The 22,454-nt window shown below is 33.9% G+C and overlaps 1 protein-coding gene across 1 annotated transcript in view; it reads left to right on the top strand.

Annotated features, from left to right (window-relative positions):
• Positions 1-22,032, top strand: part of SOS2 (SOS Ras/Rho guanine nucleotide exchange factor 2) — a 75,416-nt gene extending 53,384 nt beyond the window's left edge. The window contains exons 15-23 of the mRNA XM_037503293.2: positions 4,277-4,396; positions 4,540-4,702; positions 10,162-10,279; positions 11,506-11,678; positions 13,634-13,750; positions 15,309-15,570; positions 16,062-16,103; positions 19,405-19,514; positions 20,315-22,032. Of these exons, the coding sequence (XP_037359190.1) occupies positions 4,277-4,396; positions 4,540-4,702; positions 10,162-10,279; positions 11,506-11,678; positions 13,634-13,750; positions 15,309-15,570; positions 16,062-16,103; positions 19,405-19,514; positions 20,315-20,824 (1,615 nt within the window). The 3' untranslated portion in view covers positions 20,825-22,032. The remainder of the gene's footprint in view (positions 1-4,276; positions 4,397-4,539; positions 4,703-10,161; positions 10,280-11,505; positions 11,679-13,633; positions 13,751-15,308; positions 15,571-16,061; positions 16,104-19,404; positions 19,515-20,314) is intronic.
• The last annotated feature ends 422 nt before the right edge of the window (positions 22,033-22,454 follow it).

Genomic DNA, 22,454 nt, shown 5'->3' with positions numbered 1-22,454 from the left:
AGTAATGTGAGCGCTCATAAACAACAAAATCATTACAGATAAAATAAAAATCTTTCTGTAATTCTTCCCAACTTTATTCCTCTTCTTTCTCCTAAGGATAACCACTATCCTGCATTGGTTATTAACTATTCCTTTGTTTGTCTTTATAGTTTATCCGCATTACAGGGATAGTAATAATATGTAGCATTGTTTTGCACATTTTGAAGGTGATATACTTATGTATCATCTTTTTTATATTATTTTTTTTATTTTTTACATCATTGTTCATTTTTAAACAATATTTGCTTCCCCCCACTCTCTCAGGTGTAGTCCCCATAGAGTTTCCATCCCCAGTGCCCCTGTGCACCATCACTTCAGTCCCCTGTGCTCCTCCCTCTCTCCCTCCCTCTGATGCCTCTCCTTCCTCCTCCCCGCAGTATGTCTCTGATTTATAATTGTCCATTTTTGCTTTGTTGCATTTTATATTGTTATTATTTTTTTACACTGATGTCTTATTTGGTTCCCTTATATTCCTGCTGTAAGTGAAACTATCCGATATTTTTCTTTTTCCTTCTGGCTTATTTCACTGAGCATAATTCCTTCTAGTTCATCCTTGTTGCTGCAAATTACATGAGTTTATCTTTTTTGATTGCTGAATACTATTCCATTGTGTATATATGCCACATCTTTTTGATCCAGTCATCTATTTGGGGGCATTTGGGTTGCTTCCAGATTTTATCTATTGTAAATAGTGCTGCAATAAACATAGGGGTACAGGTATTCTTTTAAGTCAATGTTTTTGTGTCCTTTGGGTAGATCCCTAGGAGTGGAATTGCTGGTTTGTATAGTAGCTCCATTTTCAGTAGACTGAGGAACCTCCAGACAGCTTTCCATAGTGGATGGACCAGTTTGCACTCCCACCAGCAATGTAGGAGAGTTCCTTTTTCACCACATCCTCGCCAACATTTGTTGTTGCTTGTTTTTTTGATATGTGCCATTCTTACTGGTGTAGGGTGGTATCTGAATGTGGGTTTAATTTGCATTTACCTGATGATAAGGGATGTTCAACATTTTTTCATATGCCTGTTGGCCATTTGCATTTCCTCTTTGGAAAAAGTCTTTTAAGTTCTTCTGCCCATTTCTTGAGAGGATCATTTATTTTGTTTTTGTTGACTTGTGTGTGTTCTGTGTATATCTTTGTGATCAGTCCCTTATCAGTTGACTGAAGCGCAAAGATTTTTTCCCAATCAGTGGGGTGTCTCTCTGTTTTGGTTAATGTCTCTTTTGCTGCGCAGAAGCTATTCAGTTTGCTGTAATCCCAGGTGTTTATCTTTTCCTTGACTTTCTTTGCTTTGGGTGATGAGCCTTTAAAGATGTTACTGCGATGTATGTCTTGTAGTGTTTTACCTATATTTTCTTCTATATATGTTATGGTTTCAGGTCTTATGTCCAGTTCTTTTATCCATTTTGAGTTGATTTTTGTGCATGGTGAAAGGTCGCGGTCTAGTTTAATTTTTAGCATGTGGTGGTCAAGTTTTCCCAGCACCATTTATTGAACAAACTGTCCATGTTCCATTGCATATTCTTAGCTCCTTTGTCAAAGATCAGTTGTCCATGTAAGTGTGGTTTTATTTCTTGTCTCTCTGTTTGGTTCCATTGGTCTGTGTGTCTGTTTTTGTTCTAGTACCAAACTGTTGTAATTATTATGGCTTTGTAGTATAGCTTGAAGTTTGAAAGTGTGATACCTCCTTTCTCCTTTGTTTTTATCAGTAGGGCTTTGGCTAGTCGTGTTTTTTTTGTGGTTCCGTATGAATTTCATCAGTATTTGTTCTATTTCTTTGAAGAATGTCATTGAGATTTTTATTGGAATAGTGTTGAATCTGTATATTGCTTTTGGTAGGATGGATATTTTAATAAAGTTAATTCTTCCAATCCATGAGTAGGGGATATCTTTCCATTTCTTTGTGTCTTCTTCTGTTTCTTTTAACAGTGTTTTATAATTTTCTTTGTATAGGTCTTTCACCTCTTTTGTAGGTTTATTCCTCAGTATTTGATTTTTTTTTTTTGTTTCAATTATAAAAGGGATGGTTTTCTTGATTTCTTCTTCTTCAGATTGATTGTGTATAGGAAGGCTACTGATATTTTGTGTTGATTTTGTATCCTGCTGCTTTCCTGAACTGGTTGATTATTCTGAGTTTTTCTGTGGAGTTTCTAGGGTTCTCTATGTATGTTATCATATCATCTGCAAATAGTGATAGTTTTACTTCTTCTGTCCCTATCTGGATTCCTTGTATGTCTTTCTCTTGTCTTATTGCCCTGGTTAGGACCGCCAGGATTTTATTGAAGAGCAGTGTCTTGTTCCTGATCTTAAAAGAAAGGCCTTCAGCTTTTCGCCATTGAGAATAATATTGGCGGTGGGTTTGTCATATATGGCTTTTATCATGTTAAGGTATGTTCCTACTATCCCGAGAATTTCAAGGTTGTTAGACTTTGTCGAATGCTTTCTCAGCATCTATTGATATGATCATATGGTTTTTACTTTTGTTTTTGTTGATGTGTTGGATTACACTGATTGATTTTCATATGTTGAACCATCCTTGTGCCCCAGGGATGAATCCCACTTGATCCTGGTGTACTATCCCTTTGATGCATTGTTGGATTCTGTTGGCAAGGATTTTGTTGAGGATTTTTGCATCAGTGTTCATTAGGGAGATTGCCCTGTAATTTTCTTATTTTTGTGCTATCTTTGTTTGGTTTTGATATCAGTATAATATTGGCTTCATAGAACGTATTTGGTAGTATTCCTTCTTTTTCAATTTTTTGAAAGAGTTTGTGTAGATTAGGCACTAATTCACTGCTAAGCGTTTGGTGGAATTCATTTGTGAAGCCGTTTGGGCCTGCGCTTTTGTTTTTGGGGAGTGCTTTGATTACTGCCTCAATTTCGCTGCTTGTAATATCTGTTTAGGCGTTCTGTTTCTTCTTTGTCCAGCTTTGGGTGATTATATCATTATAGGAATTTGTCCATCTCTTCTAGGTTGTTGAATTTGTTTCCATTTAAGTCTTCATAGTAATCTCTGATTACCCTTTTGATTTCTACTGAGTCTGTTTTGATTTCTCCTCTTTCATTTATAATCCTATTTATATATGTATTCTCCTGTTTTTTTCTCTGTAAGCCTGGCTAGAGATTTGTCTATTTTGTTTATTTTTTCAAAGAACCAACTTTTGGTTTCACTGATCTTTTGGATTGTTTTCTTAATTTCTATTTTGTTCATTTCTGCTTTGATTTTTATTATTTCCTTTCTTCTACTGGCTTTAGGGTTTTTTTTTTGTTTTTTTCTAGCTCTTTGAGATATGAGATTAGGTTGTTTCTTTGAGTTCTTTCTTGTTTCTTGATGTGAGCCTGTATTGCTATATATTTTCCTTTTATTACTGCTTTTGCTGTATTCATACATTCTGGAAAGTGGTGTCCTCCTTGTCATTCAACTCAAAGGATTTTTTAATTTCTTCTTTGATCTCCTCATTAGTCCAGTGGTCTTCCAGTAGAGTGGATTTCATTCTCCATGAAGTGGGAGGGTTCTTTGTTTTCTTTTCATGATTTATTTCTAGTTTGATGCCTTTGTGATCGGAGAAGATAGTTGGAATGATTTTGATCTTCATTGTGTATCATCTTGGGATTTGTTTTTGCTTAAATTGTTTCAGGCTTTTTTCAAATTGATGAATGTAGCTCTGCTTTGCTTATTTTAGTTGATTTATGGTATTCCGTTGTGTGAATACTCCATAATTTATCTAGTCTCTTGATGATGAGCCTCTAGGTTGTTTGGAATGTTTCACTCTTGCAAAAACAGTATTTCACTGAACAGTCTTCTAAATGTTTTCTTATTACCTGGTATATCTAGAGTATACACCTAAGTGTAGAATTGCTGGGTTATCTAATATGTGTATCTTCAGTATTATGATATATTGGCAAATTGCTTTACAAAGTGATTGTATTAGTTTTTACTTGCACATCTTGTTGGAGAGTTCCTGTTTTATTATTATTATTATTATTTACATTTGTATCCATAGTCTGATGGGAATAAAATGGGATTTCGTTGTGATTTAGTGTTCTTTTCCCTCAGCAAGAATTTTTTATTTCTAGCTCTTGGGGCCTGTTCCTCTGTGAATTGCAATTACCAGTTTGTATGATTGTCCATTTATCTTTGGATTGTCATTTTCCTACTAAATTTTAGGAGATCTTTAAATAATCTCAATCCTTAATCCTTTATAAATTGAGTTGCTTTCATTTTTGGTTCCTCAGGAAAGTCCAACCATCTGAACTTGTAGGGAGTGTATGGACCAAAGAAGATAAAGAAATAAATTCTCCAAATTTATTAAAAATGATTCGCCATACCACAAATCTTACTCTCTGGTTTGAAAAGTAAGTTTTTACTTACTCTGTCTTATTACTTTTTTATATTAAGACATACATAAGCTATAATCATGTTTGAAAATGTTTCTTTTCTGTATAAGTTAAGGAAATTGTTTTCTAATACATGAAAACTTTTTTTTTTTTTTGGTTAGGTGCATTGTGGAAGCAGAAAATTTTGAGGAACGAGTGGCAGTGCTAAGTAGAATTATAGAAATTCTGCAAGTTTTTCAAGATTTGAATAATTTCAATGGTGTATTGGAGATAGTCAGTGCAGTAAATTCAGTGTCAGTGTATAGATTAGACCATACCTTTGAGGTAAGTTTAAGGTTTAAGTATTTCATTCTTTGGGGGGTAATAATATTAATGTAAAGGAGATTGTTTCTACTACTGATCTTTTTGAGTAAGTCCTTTGTAAATCCATCTTATTCCTTTAAGTAAAGTGATATTAAAAAATTAGAAAATATATCAATATATACTAGTAAATCCTAGGATTCAATAAAGTATAGGGACTTGTGACTCTGCTTAATATGCTTACCTAAGTGTAAGCATATTACATTGGGCCTCCCTAGTGGTGCAAGGTTGTTAAGATGCAATCTATGAAGCTCAGTGCAGCCACTACAGCACAAGTTCGATCCCTGGCCAGGGAGGCGACCCACATGGTGCAGCAGACCTCTCCTGACTCACCCGGGGCTCCCCTCAGCAGTGTATTTCAGTCCATCTGCCTGTTCTGTTCCTCACTCACTCTCTGGTGAATCCTCTCATCTGGCCTGTACCCCAGTTCTTGTTTGTATAAATAAATAATTCTTTAAAAAAAAAATGCTGACCTAAATGTAATAACATTCCAAATGAATTTTTTTATAGTATATTGATAGTTTCCAATAAATGACAAGTGATTTTAAATATAAATATATAAATTAATCATGTTTGGTATATAATTAAAAAAAAAAGAGTTACCTGGAGAAGAACCCTTTCTGAAACTTAAATTTTTTTAAATTATAAAATAGCATATGTTTAGTGTTTAAGAAAATTGTGCAGTCCATAGATAAGCCTACTTTCAACAAGATCTAAAATCCACCCTAGATCATGACCCTTAAATAAAAATTTGAAAAAAATTTTTGGATGATACATTAAATGTAGATATAGAAAGTATTGTAAATAAAAATAAATTTTTAATTACAAAGTTGAAATCATACATAGATTTTTATGGCCTGTATCTTTTTATCATAAACATTTTCCTGTTTTATTAGCTTATCTTCAAAAATAATTTTTTTCTCTTTTTAAAATTTATTATTTATTTATGTAATTTTTAATGTAATTTTTAAAATTTTATATATTTTTTACATCATTTTTCATTTTTGCACAATCTATGCATTTTCATCTTGGTTATATTCCCCATACAATTCCCACCCCCCTTACTTTGACCCTAATTCCTCTTCCCCTACACCCCCCTCCCCCCCATAGTGTGTCTCTGGTTTATAGCTGCTTGTTGATTTTGATTTTTACTTTATTGTAATTAGTCTTTTTCCTTGTGCCTTATTTAGGTTTTTTAAATTCCTGCTATGAGTGAGACCATCTGGTATTTTTCTTTTTCTTTCTGGCTTATTTCGCTGAGCATGATCCCTTCCAGCTCCATCCATGTTGCTGCAAATTGCTTGCACCCCTATGTTTATAGCAGCACTATTTACAATAGCTAAGCTATGGAACCAACCCAAATGCCCAAAAATAGATGACTGGATCAAGAAGATGTGGAATATTACTCAGCAATCAAAAACAAATTTTTTGAAAAGATTTATTTCTTATATATATATACAAGATCTGGGCCGGAGGTGCAGGAGGTGAGAGGATTCACCAGAGACAGAGTGGGGAGAAGAACAGGTGGATTGACTAAAATAGTCTGCTGAGGGAAGCAGCGGGCAAGACAGGAGAGGTCTGCTACACCATGTGGGTTAAGCTCCCTGGCCAGGATTGAACTCATGCAGCAGTGGCTGGTGATAGCTTGATAGCATGAGACTTTAACCCCTGCACCACCAGGGAGGCTCTCAAAAACAAATTTTTAATAAGTAGGTGGTTTTTGTCCTATAAACAAACAATAATTTATTTCATCACTCTTTATGAGAAACTTATTTCTGATTTTTTGCTGTGATAAATCATTTAACATATAACATCCATCTACAGAAATCTCTAAGAATTTGGTTCCTAAAATAAACATCTAGAACTAGTCAGAGTATTTGTACATTTTAAGACTTGGGATACTTTTGTCAAGGTGCTTTCTCACAAGGTATGTTCAAATACCAGTGAATGCTGCCATATTAAAAATTTCTTTACAGGTTTTATGGGCAAAAAAAAGCACAAACAAAACACTTTTTTTTAAATTTTTTTTTGAAAAATAACTAGTAAGGTTGAATGTTTTAACATGTATTTCTTGGCCATTTTAATAATCTTTATAATGTGTATCCTCTCACTTTTCTATTTGTATATTTACATCTTACTGATTTCTATTAACTTTTTATATAGTAAAGATATTAACACTTAGTCAAACATTCACATTTTTCTCAGTTTCTATTGTCTTCATTTTATCTTCATTTTAAATTAAAAATTTATATAATGTTATGTGTGAAAGTTTTACCATTTTTTTTCAGTTAAACATGACATCTTTCTTTGCTTTTGCTCCTAGAATTTTTTTTTTTTTTTTTACTAAGTGAAGTATAAAAAATTAAGAACTAAGCTTATACAAATATATAACCTTGGAGAATGTGAAGCAGTACAGTATTTCTGGGAAAAAAATCTGACAACATATGTTAAAACACATATTCTTGAACCAAGAAATTAAAATCACCAAACTATAATGTTAATGTACAAAAATGTAGTTAAATGCTTATCCTATACTTGTAATGTGAAATATTGTTCAGCTATAGAAAAAAAATAGTTTATCGTTTTAGAAAAATATTGTGGTATTTTAGGAGGGAAAGTTATTTTTAAAACTTCAAATAATGAATATAATAGGATTTCATTTTAATAGAGTAGAACAAATCCTAAACATGTCAATGGAGTTGCATGAGGTCTGAGTGTGGAAGGGTTCCTATTCTTTTCTTAACATTGGTTCTTTCAGTACTATGTGATTAGAAAGAAATAAAGAGTACTTTCGTGCATCTGTTTTTCTATTTAGATGTATGAATTTTATTAATTTGTATGAACTTTATTAAAGATTAATAAATATTGCTAAATTTTAGTCTACTTAATAGATTAATAATTTCAATCCTGATTTTAAAAAGACTAGAAATGCATTTATTTTGATAATTTAAGCTTTAGTTGCTAAAAATATTGGGCACAAAATAATATTTGCAAAAATTTATATATGGTATAAAGAATAAAAATAATAGCACCACCTGTATACATGGCATCCAGTTTAAGAATGCCTTCTAATTCTATCTCCTCCCTTGCCACTTCTGAGTCAACTTACCATTCTGAATGTTGTGCTTATCACTCTCTTGGTTTTTTTCTGTAGTTTACTATTTGTATCTCTAAATGATATGTTCATTTTGCTTTTTCTAAATATATATAAATATGATTCTTCTAAGTTTTTTTATTCAACATTGTATTTCTAGGACTTACCCATGTTGTGTCTGATAGCTATGTAGTTCATTCTTTTTGATGGCTTTTTCATATTGCAGTCATTACTTAATAGTCATTTGGATTGTTTCCAGTAATATTGTCATGAATTTTTTTTTTCTACCAACATCCTGGTATGTACAAATACTCTTTAGGTCTATGCCTAGAAATAGATTTACTGGGTGGTGAGTTGTGGGTATCTTCAGCTTTATTAGATGCTGGCACATGTTTTCCAAGTAATTGTACTAGTTTAAATCCCACCAGAAATGCATGAGTTCTAGTTATTTCACATTCTGACCAACACTGTACTGACAGTTCTTTTAAATTTTCCTATCTTGTGATTTGGTTTAGAGTTTCCTAATTTCTAATGAGCATGAATCTCTTGAAATATTTAATGGTTCTTTGTATTTCTTCTTGTGGAGATTTTTAAACAATGTTTTGTTGAGGGTTTTATGAAGAAATTGCATTAGTTCTCTTAAATACAATGTCAGTACATTGTCAGTTGTGTGTGTTGTAAATATCTTTTCCCAGATTGATTCTTACCTTTTCACCATTTTTAATGGTGTCTTTTGATGATCAAAAGTTCTTACTACTGTTTATTTTCCCTTTGTAATTTGTGCTTTTTGTGTCTTGTTTCAAAATCCTCTATTAATGTTTTATCTTTCATCTGGAAATGGATCAGTTTGGAATTGAATAATTTCATTTTTTTGTTCTAGTATGGGTAGCCAGTTACTCCCCTACATTTTATTGAAAGTTCATTCTTCCCCATTGATCTGTAGTGCAGGTTAATTGAGTGTGAGCCTGTTTCTGGTCCCTCTGCATTTCCTTAGATGCATTTGATTTTTCCTATGCCAGTAACACATGATTAATTGCCATAACTTTATACCAGTTCTTGATAAATATCATAGGATTTCTCCAATCTTACTCTTTTTCAAGGGGGACTTAGTATTTTTTAAAAATATGTTTATTAAGGTAACAATGATTTACAACATAGTATATGTTTTAGGGGTATAGGTTCACACCTTTGCAAATGTGTATGTTCACACCATGTCCACCATGAAAGCATCAGTAGTCCTCTGTCATAGAAGGGAGAATTGTTTGTGATCCTTGCCCTTCTGTACAGATTTTACAATCAGATCAAGCTTTATTTTTAAATAAGTTGAAATTTTGATAGGAATTGCAGTGACTCCATAAATCAGTTCGTGAAGAACTGATATTTTTACAGCATTGAGTTTTACCAACCATGAATGTGGTATATCTCACCATTTAGCTTATTCATTTAATAAAGTTTTATGGTTTTCTTGATGAAGATTTCACACTTCTTTTGTTATTCATATTAGAATATTCTTTAAAATCTTATTTTCTTTATTGATGATATCTAGAAATGCAACTGATTTTTGTATATTGGTTTTATATTCATGAATACTCTGGTATTCAAAGATTAGGTTTTATATTCATGAATATTTCTTCATGAATACTCTGTAGATTTATATGTACAATCACATCTACTGTAAATACTGACATATGTTTCTTTTTCTAGACCTTTCTTCTGTCTGAGCTAGTTAGGATTTCTGTATTAATACTGAATAAAAGTCATGATGCACATTTCCTTTTTCATTATCTCAGAGAAAATACATCAAATGGTTCTGTATCAAATATAGTGTTTGCTGTGGATTTCTATGTGTGTGTTTACTTATCAGGTATTGAAAATAATTTTCAATAAGAAAATATAATAATGAAATATAAAAGAAATGACTGCTTATTTGCTTTACTAAATTTTTGTTCATTTCTTCTGTTATTCCTACTGTCTGTCTTCACTAAGATCTCACCCTTAGCTCCAAAAGACCTTTTCAGTAGAAAAATATTTGAATGCTGAGGGATTAATTTCATTTCTCTCTTATAGCTATAACTTGAAACTCAGGCAAATTATAACTAATAAGATCCTAAGAAATAATTATTTTATTACTGAATCTTTATATTTAAAAAATTAGCTTTTTAAACTTTTATAGGTAAATAATTTCAGGTGTGTGTAGAATGGATTGCTAATCTTTTAATTAAAAATGCATTTTTCAGATATTTGCAGAATTTTATAAAATTCAAAAGCTCTGCATCCATAAAATGATTTAATTGTACAAAAAAATTATACCAATTTATATATTTTAAAGGCATTGCAGGAAAGAAAAAGGAGAATTTTGGATGAAGCTGTGGAACTAAGTCAAGATCACTTTAAAAAATACCTAGTAAAACTTAAGTCAATCAATCCACCTTGTGTGCCTTTTTTTGGTAAGTCATTAAATGTGGATTTATATTTTGAGTAGGTAATAGCCAAAAAAGATCTACCCGTACAGGAAATTCTCCTGATTTTATATCTGAGCTCATTTTGTTTTAATCAGCTTTCTGTATTGATAAATGAAACTTGAACTCTATTTCCTTATCTACAAAATAATTATCATTACCTCAGAGAGTTGTTGTAAGGAGCTATGTGGGGGGTATCAATAAGAAGACTAATCCCATTCTCATAAGGACTCCATCCTCATGATTTATATTCCAGAAGTCACACCTCCTAATACCTTCACATTGGACATTGGGTTTTCAACCTGTGAATTTTGAACATTCAGACATTTCAACTCCAGGTCATATGTGCAACCATTTGTGACTACACACCATAGTGATAACCAAAAATGTCTCCAAACATTCCCAAATGTTCCCTGGGAGACAGAATTGTGCCGAGTTGAGAACGACTTATCTAAATGAATCAGTAATTATGCATGAAGAAAAAACTTAAAATTTTTCTTGCTGTCCAAGAAGAAGGAGTAATTATTTTTCTATCTAAGTTTATAGACTTTGGGAAAACAGAATTTGTTTATATATCTGTAGTCTTATGAACCAAAATTAGCTTAAAATTAAGCAGGAATCAGTTTAGATTACTGGCATAGATATATATAAACAAATGTTAAAATCATTAGAATAGATTTAACACAATTTAGACTTTGTGAATGAATCTTCCATTTTATTTTAGGCAAATTGTGATTTTCTAAACCCTAATTTTCTTTTTAAGAGTTATTTTATTTATATATACAAGAGCTGGGGTCTAGGCAAGGGGTATGGGAGTGAGATGATTCACCAGAGTCAAAGTGGGGAGCAGAACAGGTGGATCTACTGAAATACAGTGCTGAGGGGAGCAGCAGGAGAAACAGGAAAGGTCTGCTGTACCATGTGGGTTAACTCCCCCACCAGGGATCAAACTTATGCCACAGTGGCTGGTGCTAGCCTGATAGCACTGAGACTTTAACCCTTGCACCACCAGGGAGGCCCATTTCATTTCAACTTCTTCCTATGTTAAGAAAGATTCTTAATGTGGAATTAATGATAAAGGTTTTCAGAGACTTAACAATTTAGGAGTAGAATTGTTGGATTATAGGATGTCTTTCAACTTTACTAGATCAACTGTTTTCCTGATGGTTAAATAACCAATTTCATAACTTTTTTTCAAATACTTATTTGATTAGGAATATATTTAACAAATATTCTGAAGACTGAAGAAGGAAATAACGATTTTTTGAAAAAGAAAGGGAAAGATCTAATCAATTTCAGTAAGAGGAGAAAAGTAGCTGAAATTACTGGAGAAATTCAACAGTATCAGAATCAACCTTACTGTTTACGAATAGAACCAGAAATAAGGGTAAGTATTTTCTTTATCTTTAAAAGAGAACATGTTAAATCCTCTTCAATCTACAAAATTTCATAATCACACATTATGCTATGATTTTGCTATGAAAACGAGTTAAATAATCGTATCAGTGTTAAGTATTGCTAGTCTGTATTAACAGTCTATAGTTACTAATATTATTAGGTACCTTCTCTTGCTTCTTTGTGCTGCTAGTTCAAGTAACACTTCCAAAAAAGAGAATGATGAGATGAGAGAAACTTTCTGATGTACATGTAGTAAAAATAACATCCACCTCTAGTACTATCATTGATTGATAACCATTTTAGCTATTTTACATGTGCCAAAAATCATTAAGGAATTCCTTTTATAAGAACACTGGGTTTAAATAGAGACAGTCTGGGAGAGTGGGGTGTGTGTGTGTGTGTGTGCACGTATGCACACACATAGCAAGAGATGATTTTTGAAACTACGCATGAGCAGTAGTTGATTATGTTGATTCTGTGGTTCTATAAGGTGTAGATGCCTTCTAAATTAGAAAAAAATATATTATCTATGTGTTAAGTAAATTTTATTATGCTTATTTTACATTCAGAACATATAACTATTAATCAGAATAACTTTACCTATCTCATTAAAAAATGTGCTTAACTTTCAGATATAGTCTACAGGTTGACCATATTGCAGGAATATGGCCCCATCACTCCCACTTTCCTGAACTGTAGGTGGTAACCATTCTTTGTTTCCAATTTGGAACAAAATAAAGTCTTAAGAAAGAATAATATAAAGCACATTTTTATGAAAACATAGATACCAACTCTAAAGAAAATGGTGATAGGCTACTGGTGGTCATTTGTTTTATCTTGTTCGTTAACCACTGACCAACCTTCTGTGATGTGGAGTGTCACAGTACTGAGGAATATATTCTTGAAGCCCAGATTCAATATATTTTCCTGTAAAAATAATGTTGCATTGTAGTTGGGCATATTTGTAATAGTACTTTCAAAATTCATATCTCAGTAAACTGCTAATATGTTTTCTAGATGTGGTCTAGACTTTCTGTGATAGTTTAAAACATTCTTTGGGGGGTGAGGAGGAAAGGAAGAAGAATGCTTTCTTTGTATATTCACACACAGTAAAAATATGATAAGGGGATTCTAATAATATTATTGAAATCTCTGGTTAGTTCTTTTTGCACTTTGCCAGCCATCTAAGTTTTCTACTTAAAAACTTAAGTTTAAGCCTAGTAAAGTTTATTTATTTATTTATTTATTAAAAAATATTTATTTATTTATACAAGCACTGGGTATAGTCAGAAGCACGGGAGGATGAGAGAATTCACCAGAGCCAGAGGGGAGAGCAGAGAAGGCAGACTGACGAAGTACACTGCTGAGAGGAACAGTGGGTGGCAGGCTGGGGATCGAATGGGCACTGCTGCAGAGGCTGAGGGCAGCTTTGCAACCCAGCGCTCAACCGCTGCGCCACCAGGGAGGCCCAGCTTAGTAAACTTTATTGAAAAGACATATAGGTTATTTTACTATAAGTTAGCATGGATAAGTTTATAAATATTCTTGAAATTACTTTTGAATAGATCTTGATTCAGTTGATCTTCACTTTTACCCTGATTATCAAAGTTTTGCTATGTGTGATTAATAAACATTTTTGATAACTTACTGGTGATCATTTTGTTGTGATAATGAGTAGAAATAGTGTTTATTAACTAAGGGATACGGAACCATTAAGATTATAATAAATGAAAATCTGTTCATCTTCTTAATAGAACTTTAAGACTAAAATATACAACTTCCATAGAAATAATATAATTTTATGCAAAAATAGAGAGGTTGGAATCAGCAATCTTTGTGGATTTTTTAGACATTATTATCTCAACATTTTTTGTCTTAAACTGATGAAATGAACAGTGACTTAATGAATTCTAAAATATGTATGTATGAATATTTTAATTCTAGAGATTCTTTGAAAATCTTAACCCCATGGGAAGTGCTTCTGAAAAAGAGTTTACAGATTATTTGTTCAACAAGTCACTAGAAATTGAACCCCGAAACTGCAAACAGCCACCTCGATTTGTAAGTCCATTACAATTTTGGAAAAATTGTTTTGTTCTTTAAAACAATATTATCCTCAGTGTTCTACAGCCTATTTCCATTAAAACTGTAATTTACATTGAATAGTTGTTTTTAAATGTTTTACAGTACTACAGTATTTATTTTTTTTATTTTTTTTCCTCAATGATTTGAGGATTGATTGATTGATTTTCATTTAATTATTTATTTGTTTTGTTTTTTGTTTATTTATTTATTTAAAGATTTATTTTATTCATTCATACAAGCACTGGGTACAGTCAGAAGCGCAGGAGGGTGAGAGAATTTACCAGAGCCAGAGCGGGGAGCAGAGCAGGCAGAAGGACTGAAGTACACTGCTGAGGGGAGCAGCAGGCGGCAGGAAAGGTCTGCGTGCCACGTGGGACCCTCCTCCAGTGGCTGGGGAGCAGCCGGGGATCGAACCAGCGCTGCAGAGGCTGCGGGCAGCTTCGCAACCCAGCGCTCAACCTCTGCGCCACCCGGGAGGCCCTATATTTAAAAGTATATATGCAGCAGGGAAGATCTTTCGCTTTTTGATAAAATAAGGTTTATTCTTTGTGTTAGTACCATGTGCTTGCCCACTTTTGATCCTTCTTAATATGAAGGGGAAAACTGTGAAAGTGAGAGCCTAAAATGCAAGTATCTAGATGGAAGGAAATGAAAAGGAACAGTGAGCAGATGTATCGATGTTTCTTCTAGTTTGACCGTCTGCTATGAGGGTACCATATCCCATGGTTGCCACTGGGACCCACTTCTCTCACTGGAATTTACTGGCATAGTTCCAGTTATTCTTTGTGTTTGCAGTAGCAACAGAAGTAGTAAAAGATCAAGTCTGAGTAGTTGAAAGTGAAGTCAGATGTGGAAAGAAGTAAAAGTACTTGTATATCAACTTTGGGCCAAGCAATAAGCTATGTAGTTTTATTTTACCTAATATTCACAAAAATTATATGATTCTATTCTCATTTTACAAACATAAAAACTGAGATTCAATGAATTTAAATAACTTTTTCAAGCTGTATTGGCAGAACTGAGACTTTTAACTCCAGGTATCTGAATCTGAGTTCCATGTTTTTTCACTATGTTCCAACTGAGTTTTTTAAAGGGGGTAAAATGTGAGGGTGGCAGACAATAAGAGAAATTTTCTCCAAACACATTAAAGTACTATTATGGAGGTTCATCCTTTACTATTAGGAAGAACAAAAGAATTTTTTATTTTTCTGAAACTCCTATGTTGCATATATTATGTCCACAGTAAATACTTGTGAAGTTGATATTGATGATTTGAAGATATTTAGATTCATTGTTTTAGGAGCAAAAAGTTGCTTTCACACTGATTTTAAAGAATTTGATTTCTGTAGTATGAAAAAAGGTTTACTTATGTTCAAGATCATCTTAAAATCAAGCCAGTCATATCCCGAAGTGTACTACTAGAATGTAATAGGACGTCCTCACAGATGATTGCTGATAATTAATAAGAAAGCTCCAAGCCATAAAAATAAACTACATGGCAGTTAGTAATGGTAATTGTGTTTGCTTTCCCTAGCCTAGGAAATCAACCTTCTCTTTAAAATCTCCTGGAATAAGGCCTAATACAGGCCGGCATGGCTCTACCTCAGGCACTTTACGAGGTCATCCAACACCATTGGAAAGAGAACCATGTAAAATGAGCTTTAGTCGAATTGCTGAAACTGAGCTTGAATCAACAGTGTCAGCACCAACCTCTCCAAATACACCATCTACTCCACCAGTATCTGCTTCTTCAGACCTTAGTGTGTTTTTAGATGTGGATCTCAACAGCTCATGTGGTATGTATTTGCTGTAAATCATTTGGTAAAAAAGAAATCTTATGTTTCAGATAGGTCTTCCCATGATTTTAATTAGAGAATTAGATAATCCTTTACAAACTATATTAGTATGGAAAATGACTTCTAAATGTGAAAATAGTGTTAACACAAGGTAGTAAAACATCATATGTACATGGTTTATACATATTATTTTCTAATTTATCCACCACAGATTTATTTGGTACCTTTTGGCTTCATAATGGAGCAAGAGTATGAATAAGAAACTAAGCAGATAAGTTCTGTGAAAAAAATTTAAAAAGAAACTAATAAAGTGGGAACCACTTATGCTAACCAAGAAAAAAAAATTAGAAGTACAAAGAGTACTAGGTTCATTTCTTTAAAACTAAAATGATAAAATCCTTTGCTCTGTGTGTTATTACATAAAAACATATTTTAAAAATAAACTCATAGTTATTACCTTCCTTTTAAAATTTTTTTTTTCATTTCAATAGGCAGCAATAGCATATTTGCTCCAGTCCTTTTGCCTCATTCAAGTAAGTAAGAATTTGAGTTCATTCTAATGAAATGACTGTAAAGGTAATAATTGACTTGATTGAATTTGTGTATGAATATTTGTGTTTTAGCAACACTTAAAAATTTAAAGAAATCAAATTCTTATAAATAAATTGTTTGCTTACAACTTTATTATAGTTTTCATTATTTTATAACTTGCCTATATTCTAGGGGCTATGTGACATGAACAAATTACTGATCATTCCCAAATTAGTCAAGAATGAAATGAACTATGTAGAGCACCTAGCACATTGCTTGGCACAGAATGAGTAGTAATTTCATGTCAGTTACCTCTCCTCTTCTCCTGCCCCTTCCAGTTTATTTTCCCATAGTAATAAAATACTAAATGTTTATCAAGTTCCCAGGCAAGCCTCCCATCATTTATTTTGTCACATTACATTAAAGTAATATTTTAAGTAAAATATTTAAGTAAAACACCATAATGTATAACAAAAGTGCTGTCAGCTTTCTATGGTCATTTGTTTAAAGTTAAAAATCCCGGGCCTCCCCGGTGGCGCAGCGGTTGAGCGCTGGGTTGCGAAGCTGCCCGCCACCTCTGCGGCGCCGGTTCGATCCCCGGATGCTCCCCGGCCACCAGAAGAGGGTCCCACATGGCGCGCAGACCCCTCCTGCCGCCCACTGCTCCCCTCAGCAGTGTACTTCGGTCCTTCTGCCTGCTCTGCTCCCCGCTCTGGCTCTGGTGAATTCTCTCACCCTCCCACGCTTCTGACTGTACCCAGTGCTTGTATAAATAAATAAATAAATCTTTAAAAAAAAAAAATAAAAAAATAAAGTTAAAAATCCCAAGGACACAGCAGCTTCAAATATAATATTCTTAATTGGGGTAGGACTTCTTTTATCATGCTAAAATGCATGTCATTTAAATGTTAGTAGGGGAGTACTTATTATGAGAAAAGGTAGTTTAGTCTTAAATATTTAATTTTTGTCAGTGTGATATGTATTCAGAGTTTAAAAGGCAAATAGTGCTGAAATACTTAAAATGAAATTAATAGCAGTTCCCTACCTCATGTCTTCCCACTCCTTTACTTCTTCTCCATTGACAAGTCCACATTTTTAAATGACATTTTTATATATGTTTTCTCTTTTGAATCATTACTTTTATTTATTTTTTATTTATGCATACAAGGACTGGGGTACAGGCCAGAGGTGGGGGGGGGTGAGAGGATTCACCAGAGACAGAGTGGTGAGCAGAGCAGGCAGACTGACTGAAATACACTGCTAAGGGGAGCAGCCAGCAAGTCAGAGAGGTCTGCTGCGTGCCATGTGGGTTGCCATTTGGGTTGCTCCCTGGCCAGAAATCGAACTCTGTGCTGCAGTAGCTGCAGATAGCTTCATAGGTTGCATCTTAACCCCTTGTGCCATCAGGGAGGCCCTGAATCATTACTTTTAGACAGTGTTTACTGATTTCCTATTAGAGTAGATGAGGATTTTGGCCTTTACTTTCTTTGTCTAATATACTTATCACATAACAGATAATGTTATCATTGTGAAGTCAAGCAGGGTATACTTATGCTTTTTTTGTACAGCTGTTTTCTAAAGTTAATAATAACCTCATTGACACTTAGGGGTTTTTTTTGTCTTTTAATTTTTTTTAAAACATGTATTGCTCAGTCTTCCTACACCCTTTCATAGTACAGCTTTCCACAAGGTCATAGCAATATGGGAAGCTATCAGGATGTCTTTTTTTCCTTTTTAACTTAGGAACTTCCTCATGTCCTTTTGTCCTCCTGCTTCAGTATAGGCTGGTTGTTGTCCCAGCCTCTGATCCAGCTGTTATCCTTTCATTGTTATTCTAAAAATTCCCTTTCCCTCTCTCCTGTGTTGGATCCTTATTTTTTGGATACCTTGTCTTCTTCCTTGATAAGCTCCCTTATTTTGATAGGGTTATAGTCTCCAGTCGAATATAAAATTTTTAAGTTCTTGCTTTTGTATAAATACAATCATATATTTGTTAGTGGTTTTACTGTGTTAGTAGTTTTATAGGTTCACTCAGAATCTTGAAGGCATTTCTCCTACCTTTACATATATATATCAGCAGAATATTGAATATCTTCTAGCTTTCATTCTTGCTGTTTAGAAGTCCAAATCAGTCACTCATAAATTATTTGTGCATAATTTTTAATTGCCTTAAAATTGCAGGCACCATTCTAGGTAGGAGAGGTATGACACTGAACAAAAATGAGGAAAATTCTTCCACATATTATCCTACATTCTCAATCCTTAAACTCGTATATACTTGCTGCAGCAAAGAATACCTTATAAATAACAATAAATTAAATAGAAGGTTATTTCTCATAATAGGCAGAACAAATAGACAAGTGCTCCATGGGATTTTCAAGTTAGCAGAGAACTTCATGATTCTCAAAATGTGACTTCCATCTCTAATTTTTGAGCAACTGCTTCAGTTACAATCATTTTTCAGTCAACAAAGGCTCCAGGGTAACTGAGGCATAACATCATCAGAATAGAAGTTTTTGATAAGAAATAAAGAGTTTGACATCTCTGCTTGGATGTCCCATAAGCAGTTCATACTCTGTATTTAAAAGGAACCACAGGGCCTTCCCGGTGGCGCAGCGGTTGAGTGCTGGGTTGCGAAGCTGCCCGTAGCCTCTGCAGCGCCGGTTCGATCCCTGGCTGCTCCCCGGCCACCGGGTAAGGGTCCCACATGGTGCCAGACCTCTCCTGCCGCCCGCTGCTCCCCGGCCACCGGGTAAGGGTCTCACATGGTGCCAGACCTCTCCTGCCGCCCGCTGCTCCCCTCAGCAGTGTACCTCGGCCCCTCTGCCTGCTCTGCTCCCCGCTCTGGCTCTGGTGAATTCTCTCAACCTCCCGTGCTTCTGACTGTACCCAGTGCTTGTATAAATAAATAAATAAATAAATCTTTAAAAAAAAAAAAAAATAAAAAAAATAAAAGGAACCACATCATCGCTTCTCAGCCTTTTGACTAAGATCAAGTGTAAAAGGAACCACATCAACTTATTTACCTGGTTCTTGTGAATCCAATCCTCCGTAATAATGACATACAAGACATGGTTACTGCCTTTGTAATTATATGCTGAGATATCAAAGAAGGAATTGGTCCATAATTGTAGATATTTTTTAATCATATGACAAAAACAAAAGAAATAAAGCAAAATAAAAATAGTTCTTACTCTGTTTGGCATGTTTAGAGGTAATTTTTCCCCTAATATTTTATTATTTTGTAAATTTTCTTTATGACTGCACTATTAAATTGTGGTTAAACTAATCTTTTTCCCCCAGAGTCTTTCTTCAGTTCGTGTGGTAGTTTACATAAACTAAGTGAAGAGCCGCTGATTCCTCCACCTCTTCCTCCTCGAAAAAAGTTTGATCATGATGCTACAAATTCCAAGGTAGTCATATAGGACTTAGGTTTCTCAACTTATGCAAAGTTGTCAATATTCATAATACTGCTTGATCTTGAAAGTCTGTTGATTATAATTTGACTATCCTATATTTTTTAATCATTTGATTTTATTTGAAAATATTTTTAATAATGGTTTAATTTTCATAGTACTTTTTTTCTTAAAAAAACTGGACATTGACAGATTCTCCAAAATATGTTTTCTTTCTGGTAGAAAGAATTTTAGTATTCAAAGCATTCTTGAGAGTTTCAACTGGTGCTTCTCAAATTTTAGGCTACATCAGAATCATCTTAGAAGACTTGTTAAAATATAATGGGTTGCCAGAAATTCTGATTAATGCATTTCTAACAAAATCCTTGGTGTTGCTGATGCTTCTGGTTCCCAGATCACACTTTGAGAACCCCTACTCTGTGCCTCAGTAGGGAATGGAGAAGTAAATGGCCAGAAAGCAGAAGTTAAACATTAAGTTCTCTTGACACCATGTTTTTTCCATATCTACAAAGCTATATATTCTTTCCACGCACTTTCCTATTATTGTAGTTAAAATGCATACGCTTTTGAAGTGTCTAAAGCAAGATAACATGGGAGTTCTAAGATTTCAATTAAAAATTTCATGTATAAAAATTAAACTGGACCTGTTTACTCATAAATGTGATAATTAAAATGAATTAACCTATTTTGATCAATTTAAATTAACACATAAGAATTTTTAAGTCTTTTAAAAATGCTTTTTACAAATCTTTCAGGAGAGCAGAAGTATAATTTGCGTTGTTTTTTTTTTTTTTGAGGGAAATATGAAATCTGATGGTGATCCCCCTGCTATTCCACCAAGACAACCTCCTCCTCCAAAAGTAAAACCCAGAGTTCCTGCTTCTATTGGTGCATTTGATGGATCTCTGCATAGTCCACCTCCACCGCCTCCAAGAGATCCTCTTCCTGACACCCCTCCACCAGTTCCCGTTCGACCTCCAGAACACTTTATAAACTATCCATTTAACCTTCAGCCACCTCCACTAGGACATCCTCATAGAGATCAAGACTGGTTCAGAGACGTTAGTACATGTCCAAATTCACCAAACACTCCTCCTAGCACACCCTCTCCAAGGGTACCACGTCGATGTTATATGCACAATTCTAGTCACAATAATCTTACTCATCCTCAAGCTCCCCCTGTTCCACCACGGCAGAATTCAAGCCCTCACCTACCAAAACTGCCACCAAAGACTTACAAACGGGAGCTTTCGCATCCCCCATTGTACAGACTGCCTTTGCTAGAAAATGCAGAAACTCCTCAATGACCTTAGCCATATGTAGTCATTGACACTGGAATGGTATTTGTAAAGGTTTTTCTTTTTAATTTATTCAAAAAAGGCATAGTATTTTAGTACTTTTTACAAATAATGCTCTTACAAAAATGCTACTGATCAAACTTTTAAAAATTGGAAAAAATGAAAATAACAGATGTCCTTTACCATTATCCTCAGGTGATCAGTAGCATTGCCTTGTCTTGGATCCTCAGTGCTGCCAAAAGGCCAGTATAAAGAATTTATATTTGCACTGTAGACTCTGGTAAAATATGGTTTAAAGTGATATTGTTTGCACTGAAAGGGGATAGTGCATTTGTGGAATTTTTCAAATTTGAGTAACAGATGCCTTTTTAAGGCAATGAATTTACACAAATACAGGGGGTATTGTGGTGTACTGATTTTTAAACTTCTTTGACCATCTTTGAGGTTTTCTAGTTTTTACATTTAGAAGAATTGTGAATAACACCCACTGTTCTTAAACTCTTTAATGCCATGTCTTAAATGCCAGAACTTGCTGCTGAAGACAAAAATGAAAAATAGAATGAAAATATTAGAATGCACTGTGTTTATTATTTTTTCAAAATGTAAACAAAGACTACCTAACCCAATCATGGAGGATAAAAGGGCATGTATCTCATTCAGATGTGCCTTTTGATTTTGCAGACTATGGTATCTTTAGCTAATGAGTTGCCTATTGTTTTGGAAAACAAAGTTAATATGCCATGTGTGTACAGTTTTGTTTATATTGTATATTTAAAGATAATGCTAATAACCTATATAAATTTAAGTGACTCAAGGCCTATAATACAATCTGCTACTTTACTAATTCATAAATTCAGAGGAAAGATTTCTTATGGCATAGGATCCAGCTACCTTGCCTTCAAAGCCTAGTGATTTTATCTGTAAATCTAGTGTTAACTAAAATTTAAAAAAAAAACTTTTAGATTGGTAATTTTTAAACCAGGAAATACTTAAAGCTTTATTAAACTTTAATCAGACAAATGAGTAAAACTTTTATTGCCATTTGGACTCCTTTGTTCAAAGTTATGAAAAAGCCTGTTTTATTGATTGTGCCGTAGCAGCAGTTGTAAAGTAGCCAAAAGCCACATTGTTTATTTACTGGTCTGTGGCCTTTTACTGTGCTTTGTATCAGAGTTCTTAACAAGATTAATAAATCACCCCAATCTTAATTTTTAAAAAATGTTTAAAATGTGTTTTCATTATAAGGAAAGGGGGAGTTCAGTAGAGTTATACACATTATTTTCATTATTTTGTGCAGTGTCAATTACATAATCCCAAAGAATTTAAGTGATGAAATTTAAAGGGATAACTTTGCTTTCGCTGTTTATTGAAACGCAAGCAAACATCCAGCAACCATTTTTATGCATTTACATGAAGTTGGGTTCATGTTAAGAAGATTGTAGGCATCCTTGGTTAAGATCTCGGAAGCTTCCTCGATTTAAGACAAGTAACCTTTTGTGAATCAATCTCCAGCCGGGTAAAAACCCTGAGAGTGGCCTTTTTTTTTTAAAGAACAGTTTATAAGTACTAATTTTGTCTGGAAAACTGACTTAAAGTGCCTTTTTGCTCAGCCGGAACCCGGAGAGCAAGGCGGGGCCGT

The sequence above is a fragment of the Talpa occidentalis genome, unplaced genomic scaffold (genome assembly GCF_014898055.3).
Source record: "Talpa occidentalis isolate TD23 unplaced genomic scaffold, MPIMG_talOcc4v2.1 talOcc4.11, whole genome shotgun sequence".
Lineage (NCBI taxonomy): Eukaryota > Metazoa > Chordata > Mammalia > Eulipotyphla > Talpidae > Talpa > Talpa occidentalis.
This window is presented reverse-complemented; position numbering and strand designations above follow the sequence as displayed.